This window comes from Penicillium psychrosexuale, assembly GCF_028828465.1.
Source record: "Penicillium psychrosexuale strain IBT 29551 chromosome Unknown utg000001l, whole genome shotgun sequence".
Taxonomy (NCBI): Eukaryota; Fungi; Ascomycota; class Eurotiomycetes; order Eurotiales; family Aspergillaceae; genus Penicillium; species Penicillium psychrosexuale.
Window position 1 is genome coordinate 2596499 of NW_026643186.1, and position 16681 is coordinate 2613179.

General features: G+C 50.7%; 7 protein-coding genes across 7 annotated transcripts; 4 read left to right on the forward strand and 3 right to left on the reverse strand.

Annotated features, from left to right (window-relative positions):
* Positions 1-1724: 1724 nt before the first annotated feature.
* On the reverse strand, positions 1725-2866 carry artA (14-3-3 adaptor artA). The gene is made up of 4 exons (XM_057181938.1): positions 2770-2866; positions 2162-2710; positions 2039-2109; positions 1725-1976 (listed from the first exon to the last, which is right to left on the reverse strand). Exons 1-4 carry the CDS (start codon positions 2828-2830, stop codon positions 1869-1871), a joined length of 789 nt encoding a protein of 262 aa, XP_057047288.1. The 5' UTR covers positions 2831-2866; the 3' UTR covers positions 1725-1868.
* A 1344-nt stretch (positions 2867-4210) lies between these two features.
* On the forward strand, positions 4211-4780 carry N7518_001011 (uncharacterized protein; the record flags this gene model as incomplete). The annotated part of the gene is made up of 4 exons (XM_057181939.1): positions 4211-4344; positions 4477-4542; positions 4613-4678; positions 4762-4780. 4 exons carry the CDS (start codon positions 4211-4213, stop codon positions 4778-4780), a joined length of 285 nt encoding a protein of 94 aa, XP_057047289.1.
* Positions 4781-5341: 561 nt separating this feature from the next.
* Positions 5342-6712, forward strand: N7518_001012 (ankyrin repeat domain-containing protein; the record flags this gene model as incomplete). The annotated part of the gene is made up of 1 exon (XM_057181940.1): positions 5342-6712. The coding sequence occupies one exon, from the start codon at positions 5342-5344 to the stop codon at positions 6710-6712; it is 1371 nt and encodes a 456-aa protein (XP_057047290.1).
* Positions 6713-6942: 230 nt separating this feature from the next.
* Positions 6943-8926, reverse strand: N7518_001013 (putative nucleoporin Nsp1; the record flags this gene model as incomplete). Its single annotated transcript, XM_057181941.1, has 3 exons — positions 6943-7152; positions 7217-7340; positions 7395-8926. 3 exons carry the CDS (start codon positions 8924-8926, stop codon positions 6943-6945), a joined length of 1866 nt encoding a protein of 621 aa, XP_057047291.1.
* Positions 8927-9388: 462 nt separating this feature from the next.
* Positions 9389-11072, forward strand: N7518_001014 (DUF5102 domain-containing protein; the record flags this gene model as incomplete). Its single annotated transcript, XM_057181942.1, has 2 exons — positions 9389-9479; positions 9538-11072. The coding sequence occupies 2 exons, from the start codon at positions 9389-9391 to the stop codon at positions 11070-11072; spliced, it is 1626 nt and encodes a 541-aa protein (XP_057047292.1).
* Positions 11073-11631: 559 nt separating this feature from the next.
* Positions 11632-12471, forward strand: N7518_001015 (uncharacterized protein; the record flags this gene model as incomplete). Its single annotated transcript, XM_057181943.1, has 1 exon — positions 11632-12471. The coding sequence occupies one exon, from the start codon at positions 11632-11634 to the stop codon at positions 12469-12471; it is 840 nt and encodes a 279-aa protein (XP_057047293.1).
* A 591-nt stretch (positions 12472-13062) lies between these two features.
* N7518_001016 (MIZ zinc finger domain protein) lies at positions 13063-16323 on the reverse strand (the record flags this gene model as incomplete). Its single annotated transcript, XM_057181944.1, has 1 exon — positions 13063-16323. The coding sequence occupies one exon, from the start codon at positions 16321-16323 to the stop codon at positions 13063-13065; it is 3261 nt and encodes a 1086-aa protein (XP_057047294.1).
* Between the last annotated feature and the right edge of the window lie 358 nt (positions 16324-16681).

Below are 16681 nucleotides of genomic sequence, written 5' to 3' on the forward strand. Positions count from 1 at the left end.
ATTTCCTATTCCGCACTCTTCATTCGGCGTTTTCTTCTTATCTTTATGGCGGCTCAGTGAACACGTTTCACTTGTACTTTTTCTTCCTTTTTGTTGTCTATGCATAGCACCTTGGGCGTTTCGGAGACTGGGACTAGACTCGATTTGATTGAATGGCTCCTGCTGGAGCATTGAACTGTTTCTTCGTCATGGGCATTGCATGGTGACGGTCATCGCCACAACAGAACGGCGTGGGAAGTGGAAAGCATCTTTAGGGGTCTTTGGGGCAGTCCATTTATCTTCTCGCATGCCTTCTTGATATTCGAGGGGCTCTCTGTACATCTGCATTTCAACCTGTTTTTCTTTTTTTTTCTTTACTGTCTCTGCTGGACTGACTCGTGTCTCTGCATGCGGAGACAAAGATGCCGCTGTTTCTCATTGTTATCATTGTGGCTCTATTTCTACTTCTTTGCACTTGACATACCCAGGAGCGTGCATGTCTCAAGTCCTCTATTTCCCTTTATTGCCCTCATACCCCTTTTTATCGAGCCCACAGGGCTGGTAGCATTGTGGTTTCGACCATACTAATTGAAAACATCTCAATTAAGACTGTCTTTCGTAGATCTCTATATAAAATCAACAAAACCCCAAATGTGGCTTGCTAAACTATGAGACAGGTAACCCGATGCGGCCAAGAGCGACACTCGGCGAAACGCCATCCAATCGACTAACGGGTCATTACGAACGGACAAATGAACGGACCGTACGGAGTATGGCCTGCATACCCCGTGAAGAAATTGCGCCGATCAATCCGCGATGTGACACCGGCAGGCGCACATAAGCTCGGTAGTGTCCAATTAATACAGCCACTGATATCATTGCCGCCTCGTCTGCAGTACACGGGCATATATGCACATACATATCCGCATATCCTAGTCGGATATACAGTACGGAGTACGGTGTACCGATTCATTATTTGAAACAATGCTTTGTATTAGTTAAGGGTCTGGTACGTAACTAACTATGTATTTTAGATGACCTATCCGACTGGTTCTATAGGGTCAGAGGCCGTGCTGCCTATGGGTAGTAATGAAGATACTGTGGATAATGGAGGGTGTTAATTTAGAGGCAGGATGAGGCTGTTGTGATAAATTCTTCCATCCGCACCGCCTAGTTTACTCGGACAAGACAGCTTGTTGGCTACTTTGCGACATCCGGGGCAATGGACATAGACTCATACACATACAGTCATCCATGCTACAGCTACAATGATTCGCAAGGTAATTACTGGAACAGTGTACGGAGATTATCTTCGAAACCACATCTAGTGAGAATCAAACCGCCAAAATGGCACATATACGGGGAGTGATCAATAGGAAAGGTGAAAAGCCAGGTTAGGGATCAGCAGGGATACCCTTGTTGAAGTCCTGATAAGGAACTGATTTGAAAAACTTCTGTGTGTATGTGTGTTGGGCTGGGGGAGTGCGCGCAAGGGGACTCTTTGGGTAGTTAAGAGGCAAAGTAGGCAAAATAACAAGGAGAATGAAAAAAACGAAAAGAGGAGACAGGATGGATATCCCCCAGGGCAGAGAACAAGCGCCGGGCCAAAGCAAAGGCAAGTAGGCAAGCAGACAAGCAGAGAAGCTTCAAGGAAAAAATGACCCAGAGAGCAGGGTCACCCGAAGATCGCAATATTCTCACACCAACCCTTGCGAGTCCCTGCGATAATAAATCGACAATCGGGGCAACACATCTCATCATCCTTCCTCCTTCATCTCGAATCTATCTCCTTGCACTAGAAGACCCGTCGCGCGCTCTCTTTCTCTCGGTTGTTCCATCCGTCCTGAGGACGCGTGCCCATCAACAAGGTCTTTTTAGGTGTTAATCATTTACTCGGCGGCGGGCTTCTCGGCCTCAGCGGCCGGGGCCTCCTCCTTCTTCTCAGCAGGGGCAGCGCTCTCGGAAACGGGCTCAGCCTCGGACGAGGTCCAGAGAGTCTGGTGAGAAACGTGGGTCAGTGTATGAACAAATTGAATCAGTGTGTGATTTGAACACTTACGAGGTTGTCACGGAGAAGCTGCATGATGAGAGTAGAGTCCTTGTAGCTCTCCTCGCTCAGGGTGTCGAGCTCTGCAGACAAACATTAGCTTTGGTCAATGCACGTGACGGAATTTGAACATACCAGCAATGGCATCATCAAAGGCAAGCTTGGCGAGGTGGCATGCCTGGTCGGGGGAGTTCAGGATTTCGTAGTAGAAGACAGAGAAGTTGAGAGCAAGTCCGAGACGGATGGGGTGGGTAGGAGCAAGGTCAGTCGAGGCGATTTCGGTGGCAGCCTTGTAGGCCTCCAGAGAGTGATCAGCAGCACCCTTGCGGCGGTCGCCAATGGCGAACTCGGCAAGGTAGCGGTGGTAGTCACCCTTCATCTTGTGGTAGAAGACCTTGGACTCGCCGCTCTGAGCGGACTTGATGAGGTGGTCGTCCAGAACCTCGAGGATATCGTCGCAGATCTTGGCAAGCTCGGCCTCGATCTTTTGACGGTACTCCTTGATGAGAGTGACCTGGGACTCGTTGCCCTTAGACTCCTCCTTCTGCTCAATAGAGGTGACGATTCTCCACGAGGCACGGCGGGCACCAATGACGTTCTTATAGGCAACAGACAGGAGATTGCGCTCCTCAACGGTGAGCTCAACGTCGGCCGAGGCGACGACCTTCATGTTCTCGACCATCTCTGCGTCGCATTGTCAGGAGTCTGTGCAACTGAACGATCTAGATTTAAGAGAAACCAACCTTCATAGCGCTCGGCCTGCTCAGCGAGCTTGGCGAGGTAAACAGCGTCTTCGTGACCCATGGTGAATGTGTGTTTTCTACAGTCCGAACTATGTTAGCCAATCTTTTTCTTCTCACATGAGTCTTTATTCTTGGATTGATGATGTTCGATGCGAGGGCTGAAAATCACGCCATGGGACAGTGCAAGTGGCGATGGCGAGGGGTAGAAATCGACCCTCGACCCCCCTTCGAATATACGGGGAAGGGCCCAGTTGAATTTCGATGAGTATCACATAGAACGTCTCTGAATCAAGATATTGGAACGAAAAACTAAAAGACCCCAGAGATTTGGCCGATCATGACGATCGTGGCGGTTACAGGGCCCTTCTTCCCGTGTGTCGTTGGGGAGTATCGCAGGAAAGCGGTCGCGGCAACGGGTCAACTCGTGAACAGGGAGACGAGAGCATGTGGTTTCCACCGTAGATTGTAGCGCGATTCCATGATTTGAATTTGGGCAGAATCGTAGTTTTCAGATTGGTCTCTTCCCATCATGGATTGTTGATGTGTGGGTTTTGCGGTGATGACGGGGGGTGGGCATAGAAATAGGGCGAGAAAAGGACAGATTCAACTGGGGGAACGACAGGAAGACACTGACCTGGTTTGTGAAAGAGGAAATGAAGGTGATTAAGGGATAGCAAGATGGAAGATGGAAGAGAGTAGGGAGTTGAAAGAGAGGAGGTAGGAGGAAAGGAGGGGGGCAGAAGGCGGTGTTGTTGGGATTTACCTGAACAACCCACTTCTGTTCGGGCTTCGTGGTTTTTTTTCTTAGGAAATATCAAAAATGACAAGTCGAGGTCACTTGGACCTGTTCTTTTTCTTCTAATTATTTTATTTTCTATATATATACAAAGAAATCCAGGAAGATATGGCTTTTTTGCCAATCTATACACAGCACACCTTCTCTCATCGCTTCTGTGTGGTTCGGTGGGCCGCCTACAGCGTCATCCCTCATTCGGCATCCGCCAATCGCCCGGTTCCTTACTTGCGCCTCATTCGAGATCATAAACCAAGGCAGACAGCATGTGTCGGAAGCAGTCTAGAACGAATGGATATACAGCATAGAGGCTTGGCTATTGGCCTACCCGGATCGCAAAAGAACGGAAAAGAAGGGGGGAAAAGAGTCAGCTGCGGTAGATTAATGATGTGATCATCCCTGCAGCCCCTGTGATCCAAAGTAGTTGAAGTACAATCGTATACAACTCACAAGGGCCTAAGTGGAAAATCGAATGAGAAGGCCGCGACTTATCAGAAATTTTTGTTCACATGACCTTCACCTGACATAAGCTTGTTTCTCCCGAATCCCCATCACATGATTTGGCTTGGCACGGAACGTTACCTTCCTCGTACCCGAGCTCACCTCGTAAATCCCACCTGAACCACTTCTACCATCCAAATCATCAACATGCTTCGTCAATTTGTTCGTCCCGCTGCTACTGCCAACCGGGCAGTTTTCGCCCGCTCCTTCTCGGTAGCCGTCCCTCGCATGGGCGAAGGTGACACCGGTGCTCCCCGCACTAGCGGTGGTACCTCCTCCGGGTAAGTGCGATGCACGTTGACTGCGAATTTTACACTCGAAGTACAATTGTACCGAGTAGACAGCCCATGCCTGCCTTGCCGCAGCTGGGTGACATATATCTGTATGATCGCTAACGTTGGTTCCTCTACTAGCGACTCGTTCACCAAGCGCGAGGCTGCGCAGGAGAGCCTTTACATCCGTGAGAAGGAGCTTGAGAAGTAAGTTCCGCGCAAAGCCGAGAACAATCAGACAATCAGACTCGAGCGGGGAGCTAATCTATTTTGACAGGCTTGCTCAGCTCAAGAAGAAGATCGGCGAGCAGCGCAAGCACTTGGATGAGCTCGAGAGCCACATGTAAGTCCAAGTCTGGAAATACTCTCCTGTCTATTTCCTTTTCAGTTGAAAGTAAACGGCAAGGCTAACTAGTTTCTCTTTAGCGATGGCTTGAGCCGCTAGATCCATACACCCATTCATCTCATGTTTAATATGAAGGGCCCTTCCATTGCTGTGTATAATACCATCTTCGCTCCAACGAGCTATCGTGCTTGCCTGCTGCATTGAGGTCGTATCGTTTTCAGCGCCTGTTCCTAAACAGGACATCTCTCTACCATAGCATGTGGAATTTCTGCGCTCTGGTGTATAGCTCAGTAGCTCACTCGGAAATATTATTGAGAAACCTCGGTAAAATAAACCATGATTAAATCTGTACGGAGAGTAGTCTTAATAAACTACCTATGTACTCCGTATGTTCTTGATCTTTGTACAAGTACACGAGATTCCTCATCTTTTTGCAATGTTTATGCTTTCTTTTGGCCGCAACTAACCCGAGAACATTGTCTTGCAGCAAATGTTTACCCAACCAGGTTTACCAGCATTGTGCAAGGATTATACGAGTTATATGACTAAGTTGTATGTTGTCAGCCGTCTCCACAAAACAAAACATGATCACCCAGCTTAGGCTGAGGCTCCTTTCATCTTACCTCGACCCAACGCCCAACCCCCAAGAAATACCCCGCCATGTCTCTCCTCAGTTTGCCAAACGAAATTTTGCTAGCCATAGCAGAGAACCAAGACTGCGAAAAAGACATAAATGCGTTTGCAAGAACCAGTCGCCGCTGCTATATCCTCCTGAACCCCTTCCTCTATGCCTACAACGTCCGAGAGCACCAGGGAAGCGCCCTCCATTGGGCAGCAAACCAAGGAATTGTGAGGGCAGCCCAAGAATCACTCCAACAAGGAGCAGAAATCGAATCGAGGGACTGGGAAGGACAAAACCCGCCGTTGATACTGGCCGCTTACTACGGCCATGCTGATATGGTTGCCTTCCTGTTGGCACAGGGAGCCGACCCGTACGCTGAAAGCGGCGGGAGGACCCAAGACGCGATCACATCAGCTGTGCTCCGCAATAAAACAGCCGTCGCTGAAATCTTGCTTGATAGCGGGATTGATGCAAATAGGACGGACTACAGGGGCAGCAGCCTATTGCATCTTGCGGCTGAATCATCTCCCATCAGCCTCGAGGTAGTGGTGAGAATTCTTATTGAGAGAGGTGCCAATCTGGAATCTAGGAATGAACTGAGTCAGACTCCGTTACAGGTAGCGTGTAAGTCTGGTTCTGTGGAAGTGGCCCGATGTCTCATAGAGAGCGGTGCCAATTTGAATGTGCGGAGTGAAAGTGGAAGTTCGCTCCTGCACCTGGCGTTCAGTGAAGTCAAGACCGTTGAGTTGTTGGTGCAGAAAGGAGCTGATATTGAGGCGAAAGATGAGCAAGGTGAGACACCACTGCATCTGGCATGTCGGGATGGCTGGGTCGAAACAGCATCGTTCTTGCTGGATCATGGTGCAGATATAGAGTCAAGATCGCTAGATGGGAGCACACCATTGATGCGGGGAGTACTCTGGGAGAGTATTATATGCAGGGAGCTGGGCCCAACCTCAGTGACCACCCTCTTGCTGTCACGAGGTGCCAATCCAAGGCAGGGAAATGATTTCGATATCACACCATTGCATTGTGCGACGGCCAAAGCAAATTCTGCGCTTTTCAGGCTATTGCTACGATATGGTGCCGATGTAGAGCCAAAAACTAGGGCTGGCGTGACGCCGCTGCACAAATTAGCGTCCACTGGCTCACTGGACTCCGCAAGGCAATTGTTGCAGAGAGGCGCTGATGCACAACCGAGGGACGAAGAAGGCAATACACCATTGCATATGGCAGCGGAGAGAAATGATGTGGAATTCATCAGTTTGCTGCTAGCGGCAGGCGCTGACCGGCTGGTCAGAAACAACAAGGGTCAATTTCCTATACATGTAGTATCAAAAGCAGCACACAAATCAGAAGAAAGACAGAGAGAAGTGATGGCTCTCCTCGAGGTTTGGTCTGATAATTAGCATTAGCCATAGTGACCAGAGACATAATATACAACAAGTATCTGAGAAGAGTTTGTCAATCCTATTGCATTAGATTCTACAAAGGTTCGAAATTTGTTAATCACAAAGCGCATGCAAGCATTTTATTGTGACGGACTATTAGCATTCCCAGACTACAACAGAAAGCACATCGAGGTGCCACGTAGCCAATAACTCCGAGTTCAAATCATTAAAAAAAGCCATCCAGCCCTTTACCGTCCTTGCATGAACGAGCGGTAGAAATCATCAGCAGTGTTGTTGTTGCCCATGCCATTGTTGGGATAGCCATATCCGAGACGGGCAGAGATTGATTGGCCTGCCTTTTGGGCGGCGGTGACCTTGGACTGCAGGTCCGAGGTGCCTTGGTCGATGAGCTGCAGCTGGGACAGGTGCGCGTTGAGAATACGGACAATCTGCGAAATCTATAGAGATGCGTAAGCAAAAGAATAACCATAAAGAAGGGATCAATACTGGTTTGTGACTTACCGGCTCATCTGCGTTGTTGGTCTTGGTCAATGTGGATGAAGCACCATTGACCTCTTCAATCATGCTGGTAAGATCCTTGCCCATTTCGTCCAAGCGTTCCGAGAGCTTTTCGGCCAGTTTGTAGCTAATGGCTATATTAGCAAACCATATCAAATGTTGCGTTGTGTGTTGTACTTACGTTGTCTCACGCTCCTGGTCAGGTCCTTGAAGGGACTCTCCAGGGCCCACCTGCTTGGTAACCATCTCGTCGACTTCACGCTCATATCGATCCAGCCATGAGCTGAGCTCATCCTGTTGACCTTCAACCGCTGACAATTGGCGCTCAACCTCCTGGGTAGCTCGATCCGCATCAACAGTGCTGCCGTACAGCTTCTGAACCTTGGTACCATTGTCCACCAGCAGACGGTCCCACTCGGAAACCTTCTCCGCCTGTTCGCGGAAGTCCTTTTGATATTTGCCGAGATCCGTGGCCCATCGGGTGATGATCTCATCCATGGTTTTGTTCTTCAGACGTGACTGAGCTGGAGGAGCGGGGCCCGCAGTAGACTGGCCAAGGGCGGCGGGCCCAGCTGGAGCAGCGGATGTAGTCGAAGCAGCCGTCGTTTGGGGTGCTGAACTGGCGGAGGTCGCTGGTTGCGCCGAAGTGGTAGTAGCAGCTTGGCTGAACAAGCCGCCCGTAGGTGCAGCGAGTGTAGTAGTGGCAGGCGCGGTAGTGGCCGCAGTACCTGAAGTAGTTGTGGGAGCTGAGGTGTTAAACAGGCCTCCAAGAGGAGCTGTTGCTGGAGTAGTCGACGGAGCAGCCGTGGATGTAGCACTTCCGGCGGAAGGGAAAAAAGGCTTTTGAGGGGTAGCACTCGAGGTAGTGGGGGCTCCTAGGGAGAGAGTTGTGTTTGCGGTGGAGGAAGGAGGAGTGCCGGGAGCAGCCAGGTTCTTGAACATAGACGGTGTCTGTGAGCTTTGCGCACCACCCGCGGGTGCAGCTGCGCCGAAGAGCTTAGGAGTGCTATCTGCAGCACTCGTGGGAGTGGCTGAATCGGCCGGCTTGTTTCCACTGAACGGACCACTGCTGGGCGCAGTAGCGGTTGCGCCACCAAAAATCGGCTTGGTTGCTCCCCCTCCAAACATATTGTTAGATGCCTGTGAAGTAGCAGGTGTGGTAGATGACGGCGCTAGGGTGGGGGTAGTCGAGACTCCGAATAAGCTACTGGGTGGGTTAGATGCCGGCGGAGGACCAGCAGGGGTGGTGGAGTTGATGCCAAACAAATTGCCTCCCGCGGGAGCGGGGGTAGCTGTTGTAGCGGCGTTGCCAAACATATTCTTTGCACCTGCTCCACCGAACATCGTACTACCGGCAGGTGCGGCCGATTCTGTAGACTTGTTGGGAGTCTGGTTGCCAGCAGTGGCGCCAAAGAGGTTAGGCTGCGTGCCAGTTCCCGATGGAGCCTTGCTGCCGAAGTTGAAGGCCGAGGTACCGCCCTTGGTCGCATTGGCAGCGCCTGCATTTCCGAAGGTTGGTGTGCTTTGGCCACTTGCGGAATTTCCTCCAAACATCGATGTGCTGTTGCCGGTGGACGAAGCTCCAACATTACCGAAGAGCCCACCACTAGACGCATTGTTATCCTTGTTGGCACCGAAGGCATTGCCTGCTGTGCCGAAAAGAGATCCACTAGAGGCGCCAGTAGAGGCCGGGGAGTCGAAAGAGAACACCATGGTGTTGGTGACCGAGCTTCAGGATTGGGAGGGAAAAAGCTGGATGGAGAGAAAGCACCAGCGACACGGAGCAGGAAAGGTGGGCCTGCAGAATGGATCAAAAGACCCAACAGTAGGAGAATGGAGCTCTTGATCGAATGAAGTGAGACAAAGAGCCCAAGGGTGGAATGAGAAAAGAAAGTCGAAGACAATAGACAAAAGACAATAGACAATAATAATTGGAAGGAGTTTGGCAAGCACGCGCTGAAAACTTGGCGCCTTGAATACAAGGCAGTAGTTATGCCTGAATAAAGTGGCTAACATATTGATAATTAGTGCCTAAGGCAGACATGTTCTGGACTCACATCGATCGCAGGGAAACAAGTCCTCACTGCGCACTACACACGACCCCATTCCATTTTGAATTATTCATTTATACGTGCCCCTTCTTTCATGTTAACACCCTGAATTCAAGCTGCAATCATGTCGGAGGGGCCGTCCGATTTGTCTAGTTCGCATCTAGAGCCACCCAGCAGAACTACGGAAATGCAAGATCCAGGAGCTGGCGACCACAGTACATAACCCTTCGATATACTTGAATATTTGTTTGAAACTGACATTTGTTCTAGTAGCTTCTGAAAGTGAAGATGAACACTTCTCAGATGCCAGCGAAGGCAATCCCGAACTCCAGTCACTCCCACAATCTGGTCGCAATTCCCCTATCCCACGAACGCGAGTCGAGAGGGTTGACAGCAGCACCCAACACGGAGAGATTCCTGGTACAGCAGCATTCGAAAAGAGAGAGCAGGATGCAGTTCCTGATGAGGTTGCGGTTATCCCAGAAGGCTCGGACAGCCAGACGCCTTCGCCTGGAGAGGACCAAAGCTTGAGTCCAGAAGGCTTACCGTTTCCACGCACAGTGGTTGAGAAGGTGGACCCAGATGAACCTAGCCATGGCGAAGTCCCCGGCACATTGGCCCATGAACAACGTCTTGCCGATGCTGTGCCCGATGTGGTGACCAAGGCTTCAGATTCCGAGAGCAGCCCAACGCCACCAGCATTCGACCCTACACTTCCTGAGACCGATGCATCTTCAATAGAAATTCCCGAGACACGGCTCGAGCGGGTGGACACAGCTCCCGCTGAGGAAGACCTGCCGCCACACCCACAAGCTCATAAAAGCTCAGCAAGTGACGCATTACCCGATACGGTAGAAACCGTCCCGGATGTCTCAATACATGATACAGACCTGGAAACCAAAGACCTCTCATTAGAGGATGACATGAACGACGACCACGGATATGAAAAGCAAGAAGCGGGTGATGATTTTGATGAATTTGTAGAAGAGCAGGAAGACATGGGAGATGATGATTTTGGGGATTTTGACGACGGCTTCCAGGAGCCCAGTGCAGAGGAAGCCCCCATAGACGATACCGCGGCATCTCAGCAATCTCGCGCACCCCCACCTCTTATCGACTTCGACACATACACATCCACCTCCGCACTCCTCGATTCCCTCAAAGACACCCTCGACATTCTCTTCCCCGAAACCGAAGACATAAGCTCTCTCCCCCCTGTCGAGCCAATCCCCGACTCCGCAGCAATCTTCAGCACCGAGCGATCCCTCTCACTGTGGTCCCAGCTCGTGGCACCACCACCCCTCCAGCCCCAGAACTGGGTAAAATCCCGCATTCGCCGACTATTCCTCGTGTCCTTGGGCGTGCCCGTTGATCTGGATGAGATTCTCCCAGCCTCCAAACAGAAAAAGCTTGTTCTTCCTTCTATTGACCTTGAAGGCACCGGCGCAAAGAGCCCCGGCGCTCGTTCCGCTGGTCAAGTCCGCAAAGAAGAAGGTAACGACAACACCGGCGAAAAGGGGCAAGCCCCCTCCCGCCAGAAGGCTACTTCTCGCCGCGGCGCACCACCGGCGCCGGAGATAGACCTCTCGGCGGTCCGCCGGCTGTGCGCCACTACCGATGCTGCACTGAGTGGTCTCACAGATTCAGAGTTGAGGCTGCATGTCCATGAACTGGAGCATGTTGCTCAGCGCGCTAGTTCGGTATTGGAGTACTGGCTGAAGCGGCGGGATGGCTTGGTCGGCGAAAAAGAGGCTTTCGAAGGAGTCATTGAGAACCTCGTTAGTCATGTTAGGAGGGTCAGAAAGTAGTCTTTCCTTCGGGCACTTGGTGTACTATCTGAATGCCCAATATAATATATTTTATATAATCTAATGTCGATACCAGAGAAAATCAACTTACCTGCGAACTTCCCTGCGTAGACTGCAGCGTACGAGAGGACGTGTCCCAAGGGATTTTACCCCGTAAAAGAGGGGTCCACCCCCATCAAAAGCTCCGACCTGGCTCCACTGTACTGTTCCAAGGTTGATCTTGCGACCTATGTATGTACTTGATGGCTATCATTGTTCACGATGCCCTTGTTCTGCGAGATACTTAATCCCTCCCCCTCTCGTTCCTCTCTCAAAAAGAATGCACTGAAGTACGATGACGCAATAATGGGGGGTTGGTTATGCACCTCTTTCAGTAGTCTTTTTAGCCGTCTTTTGGCGGTTTTTTGTGTATGGATATCTTCTTTCCCCTCCTAACTTACCTTTCTATGTATCTAGGTTTCTGCCTTGTTCGTACACTCTCAAGCCAGCTCACATCCTGCCTTCCTAGCCGAACACAATACAACCCAAAGGCAAGTATCTTTGTACTCATCTCATCAGGATGTCAAACAGTGGTGTTACTGCCGCTCTATCTCTTCCGTCCGCTCTACCTGATAACCACATGGTTCGGGTGTTTACCTCTATGAACCGTCTCCGTGCCGCTGCAAATGAGGTCTTCGCATCTCTTGACAACAAACAAAGCACAAACCAATGGCTTCTTGTTCTTGGCCTCCCCACAACAGTCATCAAGCGCCTCGACGAAGACCGTAATTGCCTAGAGGCGATTAATTACCGATTCCAATGGCAAGGCAGGAGCGGTCTGATAAAAGTCATCCCGACAGCCCAACACGAAATCATCACCACGAGGGTTATGTTCTCTGTGAATGACGCTCTCGCTGCAATGGGTCTGCACTGGAGTGATTCAGAATGGGTCGGCCATACTACCTACAAGCCGAACCTTGCCAAAGGCAAACAGCCCGACAATGCATTTCTCCCGCCCTCCCGCTGCACGATACCACTCAGTTCGACGGGATGGCCAACTCTTGTCATTGAGACCGGAGTGTCTGAAAGCTTGAGCCAGCTCCGCGCAGACGCAGCAAGGTGGTTTGCAGATTCGAACGGCGATGTTAGAATCGCGCTGGTTATCGCCATCAAGGACAGCAGGGTTGACATTGAAAAATGGCAATTGGCTCCAGAAGGTGTGCCCCCGCTGGACCTCCAGGTGCCCGACAGCCAACAGCCATATTGCGCCCAGAAGATAACCATCACACCACAAGGTGTTACTGGGACTCCCCTTGTCTTACCCTTCAATGCTTTGTATGATAGAGTCCCGGGCCCAGGGGAAACCGATGTCCTTATCACGACGGCAGACTGTTTGAAGATTACGACGAGGCTGTGGTGAAGAGCACGAGGACTGTGTGCCTGGATGACGATGTTTTGACTTTGGCTACTTCCCGGTATGGCTTCGAGGGAAACCCTGGACGAGTTGATCCATGATTTATATTTGGTATTTCTCTGTATATGCTAGGAACAACGCAGCATTTATGTAAACTTCTCTCGTCATGGTGTTTCTAAATGTAATACTCCTATCAGTTCAAAAAGCAGCAATGTCTGAGGGAACGGAATGCCGAGAAGTGGCAGAGGAAATCCAATACATAGGTATTTATCTTGATATATGTAAGCAAGTTCTAGTCTAGTTACAACACTAGAGAGCTCAGGTAACCTTGAAAATAAGATGGGAGTTAAAAAATGAGCTAGCCGTTGGAAGCATTGGATAAATAAGAAAAAGGCGGACGCAGCCGTAAAATCAGTCTCCCTAACGCCAGAGATAACAGATCATGAGAGAACATGGAAGAAATGCATTTGAAAAGCACGCAATAAGGGGTATCTTCTTTTCAAATGCATGCAAAGATAAACGAAAGACATTGGAAGGCCAAAGCCGCTAGAAGAAAAGAAGAAGGAAAGAATATTCGTTGAAAACCCGATAAACTCATTAGTCCAAGTCAATGACCGTATGTTCTTGGGTGCGAACAGCCGGGCTGTGACTGCCATGAGATACATTGTTCCTAGGGCGTACGGGAACAGGGCCCAAAGAGCCTTCAGCCTTGCGCTTCGGAGAGAAGGGGTTGTCTGTCACAGGCGAGATCTCATCAGTGTCGTACTTGGGGGTCCAGGTTCCATCGACTTTGATCTGGATTGCTCTAATCCCATCGAGTCCGTTCGTTCGGGCAAGCTCGGCGTGGACATCGACAAGGAACTGATCGACGACCAAGAATTGCGGGCGTGCATCTCCCTTGCAGATCGGGCAGCGCCAGTTATCGACCATCGGTGTCGGGCCGGATACGGAATTTCTGGTTTTTATAAAAGTGTCACGGTCGAAGCATTCATGGTGGCGGCAATAGCGCGAGCGAACGGGGACATCGAAGATGCGTGCCATGAAAGGGTCCACCAGGTCGATCGTGAGGTTGTCGGTGACCACGGCCAAATCATCGTCATCGGTGGTAGGAGCAAGACGCTTTTTGATGGCTGCACGAGATTCGGCAGCTGGGACGGATTGGATCAGGCTGAGTATCTGGTCGAACTCGGCAACCTCCATGACCTCCACCCCGAAGACGAATTTGGAGGTCTTACACTCATCCTGTCCTAAGATCATATCGAGCCGTACGCTGTTTTCGCCTGTTTTGATGTACTCGGTAATGTCCAAAGGCAGATCTTTTCCGTTGTGAACCTTTCGGCGCACATAGAGCTCTTTGTCGTTCACGCTAATATAGAAGACACTGGGCCAGAAAGTGTTCGCAGTACACCAGGTCTTCTCCGTCACAGTGTCCGGATTGCCAGGAAGACGAATGCATCGCAGGCGAATAGTCCGGCAACCGGGCCTAAAGGTCCAAACCGAATGTTGGCTCTGTTTCCCGTGAGCTATGTGTGGGAGCTTTTGGCGCTCATCATGCGTGAAAGAGAAATTCCATGTGTAGATTGGCTGGTCAACGTTGACAATGGTTGGGTGTACAACGAAAGTTTTGAGATAGGTAAACAAATCAGTCTCAATGTCACTACCATCCGAACCCTGTTTTACCAGCCTCTTCATAGGATCGCGAAGATCAACCAGATGTAGACCGAGACGCGTTGGATTTGGATTCACCGTCATAGGTGCCCTGTAGCCAGGTACCGGGAAGAAAGCAGAGTTAAGCGAAGGCTGGTGATGCTGTCCCTGAGGCGCACGTGTGACCGGTGAAGCAGACGACTGCAAAGCCGTCGAATGTTGTCGAGTGTGATGGTTATTAGGCCTTTGTGGTGGCATCGGGTGCTGGGCCATGTGGCTTGTTGTAGTCGGCGTCGTAGATATAGACGATGGAGCATGGAGCGATTGCGCTGACTGTGTAGGGGTGAGAGCACTTGATTGGAGGGAGGGGTTAGCAGGCGATATTGGAGTCATTGTTCGACCGTGTAATTGTTGACTAGGTATTTGTTGACCATGTGAGCCTGGCAGTGATTGGTGCCTCGGAGAAGATGCTACTTGTCCGATCGATGTCTGTATGTGCATTTGCATCTGTGGATTCATATGCGGATTTGTATGCAGATACATATGCTGTTGCTGATTCATATGTAGATTCCCCGGATACCACCATCCGTGTTCCTGTCTCGGCCCTTGCCCCTGTGGTATGGGATTGTAATGAGATTGCGGGGTATTCTGCATTTGTGGGTTTACGCCAAAATGATAGGACCCAGCAGCCGGACCAACAACCTGGCCCCGGGGGGAATTTGAGGGAAACTGCTGCAAAGGTGCACCAATCGGGCTTGGAGCAGGTGGATTTGTGGCAGGTTGACTGACACCAGCAACCGAAGAACTGGGATAGGAAGGTACTCCTGGAGCAGCTTGAGGCATGGCTCGATTCTGAGGTCTAGGAGGTGGTGCAGAGTGAGAAGATGGTGTTTGTGGTGTTTGTGGTAAGTATTTAGGCGGGAAGCTGCGATACTCTTGGACGAATTTCCAGTTGAGAGCCTGCTGAGTGGTCCCGGGAAGTCTAGAGTCCCTACACTTCTCAAAAGCTTCCAAATCTTTCCAAAATAACTTCAGCAGGGCATCCACGTCTTTGTCATGGTGAAGGTGCCGTGCAACACACGTGAACATCACCGACATCAAAATCTGAGATGGACAAGCGAGTGCTTGCCAAAGGTGAGATACCAACGGGGGATGACGAGCCTGGTGCAAGATTCCATGCCATTCATTCGCGAGCCGTGCTAAAAACTCAGGAACACCAGACAGCACCTGAATGTACCAGTTTGTGTGCATCAACTGCTGTGGAGATGCCGGGAAATGGGCAAATCCATTGGTAGCGGCATCATGCATCTTTGCATTGTCATCCAGAATAAGCGTGAGCAATTTCATGCCCGCGTTGGGGACTCTAATTTGACCCAATGTGCTTGCATCCGTGCTATATCGGCAGTACAATTGATGTATCACCAGATAGAAAGCATCCTTACGATTAATGGCCTGCTGCAACAGGTTAATCCGAGGCCGAACAACAGTGGTCTGGCTCAAGTGAGCAGGGGGTAATGCTCCCTTTGCAGACAAATCGTCCACCAAGGCATTCAATTGAGCAGACCATTGTTCCCATGTCTCATTGGGGATAGCCGCAATCCCAGCTCCCACATTCTGCAGCGGACTAGGTCGTGACCCTGACACTGCGTGTTGCTGTGTGCTAGTACCTGTGCGTGTGTCTGTGAGCGAGGGGGAGTCCGGGGACCGATCCGTTCCCATTCGAGAGGACTGGGTCACGCGTTGTGACGCGGTGAGCCCACTAGGAGGAGGTTGGACCGCCATGCGCTCATCATCGCCACGCTGTGCCGTGAGTTGTGTAGAGATTGGCGGCAGCGTGGAAGGTCTATTTGAGATGATCGCATCGGCGTTGACGGGACTTGGGTGAGAATTTGTACTGAGAACCGGTGAGGGAAGAGCCGTCGGTCGCGTGTCGGGCTTTTTTGCCGCATCAACAGGACCACGTGCGGGAGGCTGGGTAAGGGTCTCACCAGGCGTGACGGGGGACATTAAGACAGTCTCGCTGGGAAGGGATTTGGGAGGGACTGGAGGATCAACCTCAACGCGAGGTTTTCGCGCGGCCGAATTCTCTGGGGCGTTAGCCTGCGGGCCCATCCAGTGTCTCCGCACGCCGCCTAAGAACAGACTGGCAGTAGTGTTGGACTCCTCAATATGATCTGCACTAGCGAGCGATCGCGATTTAGGTGATACCATGATGATCGAGTAAGTGTCTGAGGCATCAGGATGATTTGGAGGTTCCTTTCAATAATAAAGGGCGCTTACACCGATGTTTGGTTCAAAGAATCCCAGACACCTAAGCGCCTAGAGACCATAATAGGAATGGATCCATGCAGTTGGGAGTGAAAGCGCAGTAAGCAGGGGGAGATGTTGCTATAGCTATCCTATACTCGATTCCTCTGGATCTGAATCTCAAGTGAATCTAATCCATTCTAATCCTCTAATATAGATCGGGTGGACTTGGGCAAGAATGACCGGGTTCATCTGCATACAAGGCACATGTACTACTGAAGTACTGTACGAAAACGGACCTAATTGCCCAGGTATGTTGCTA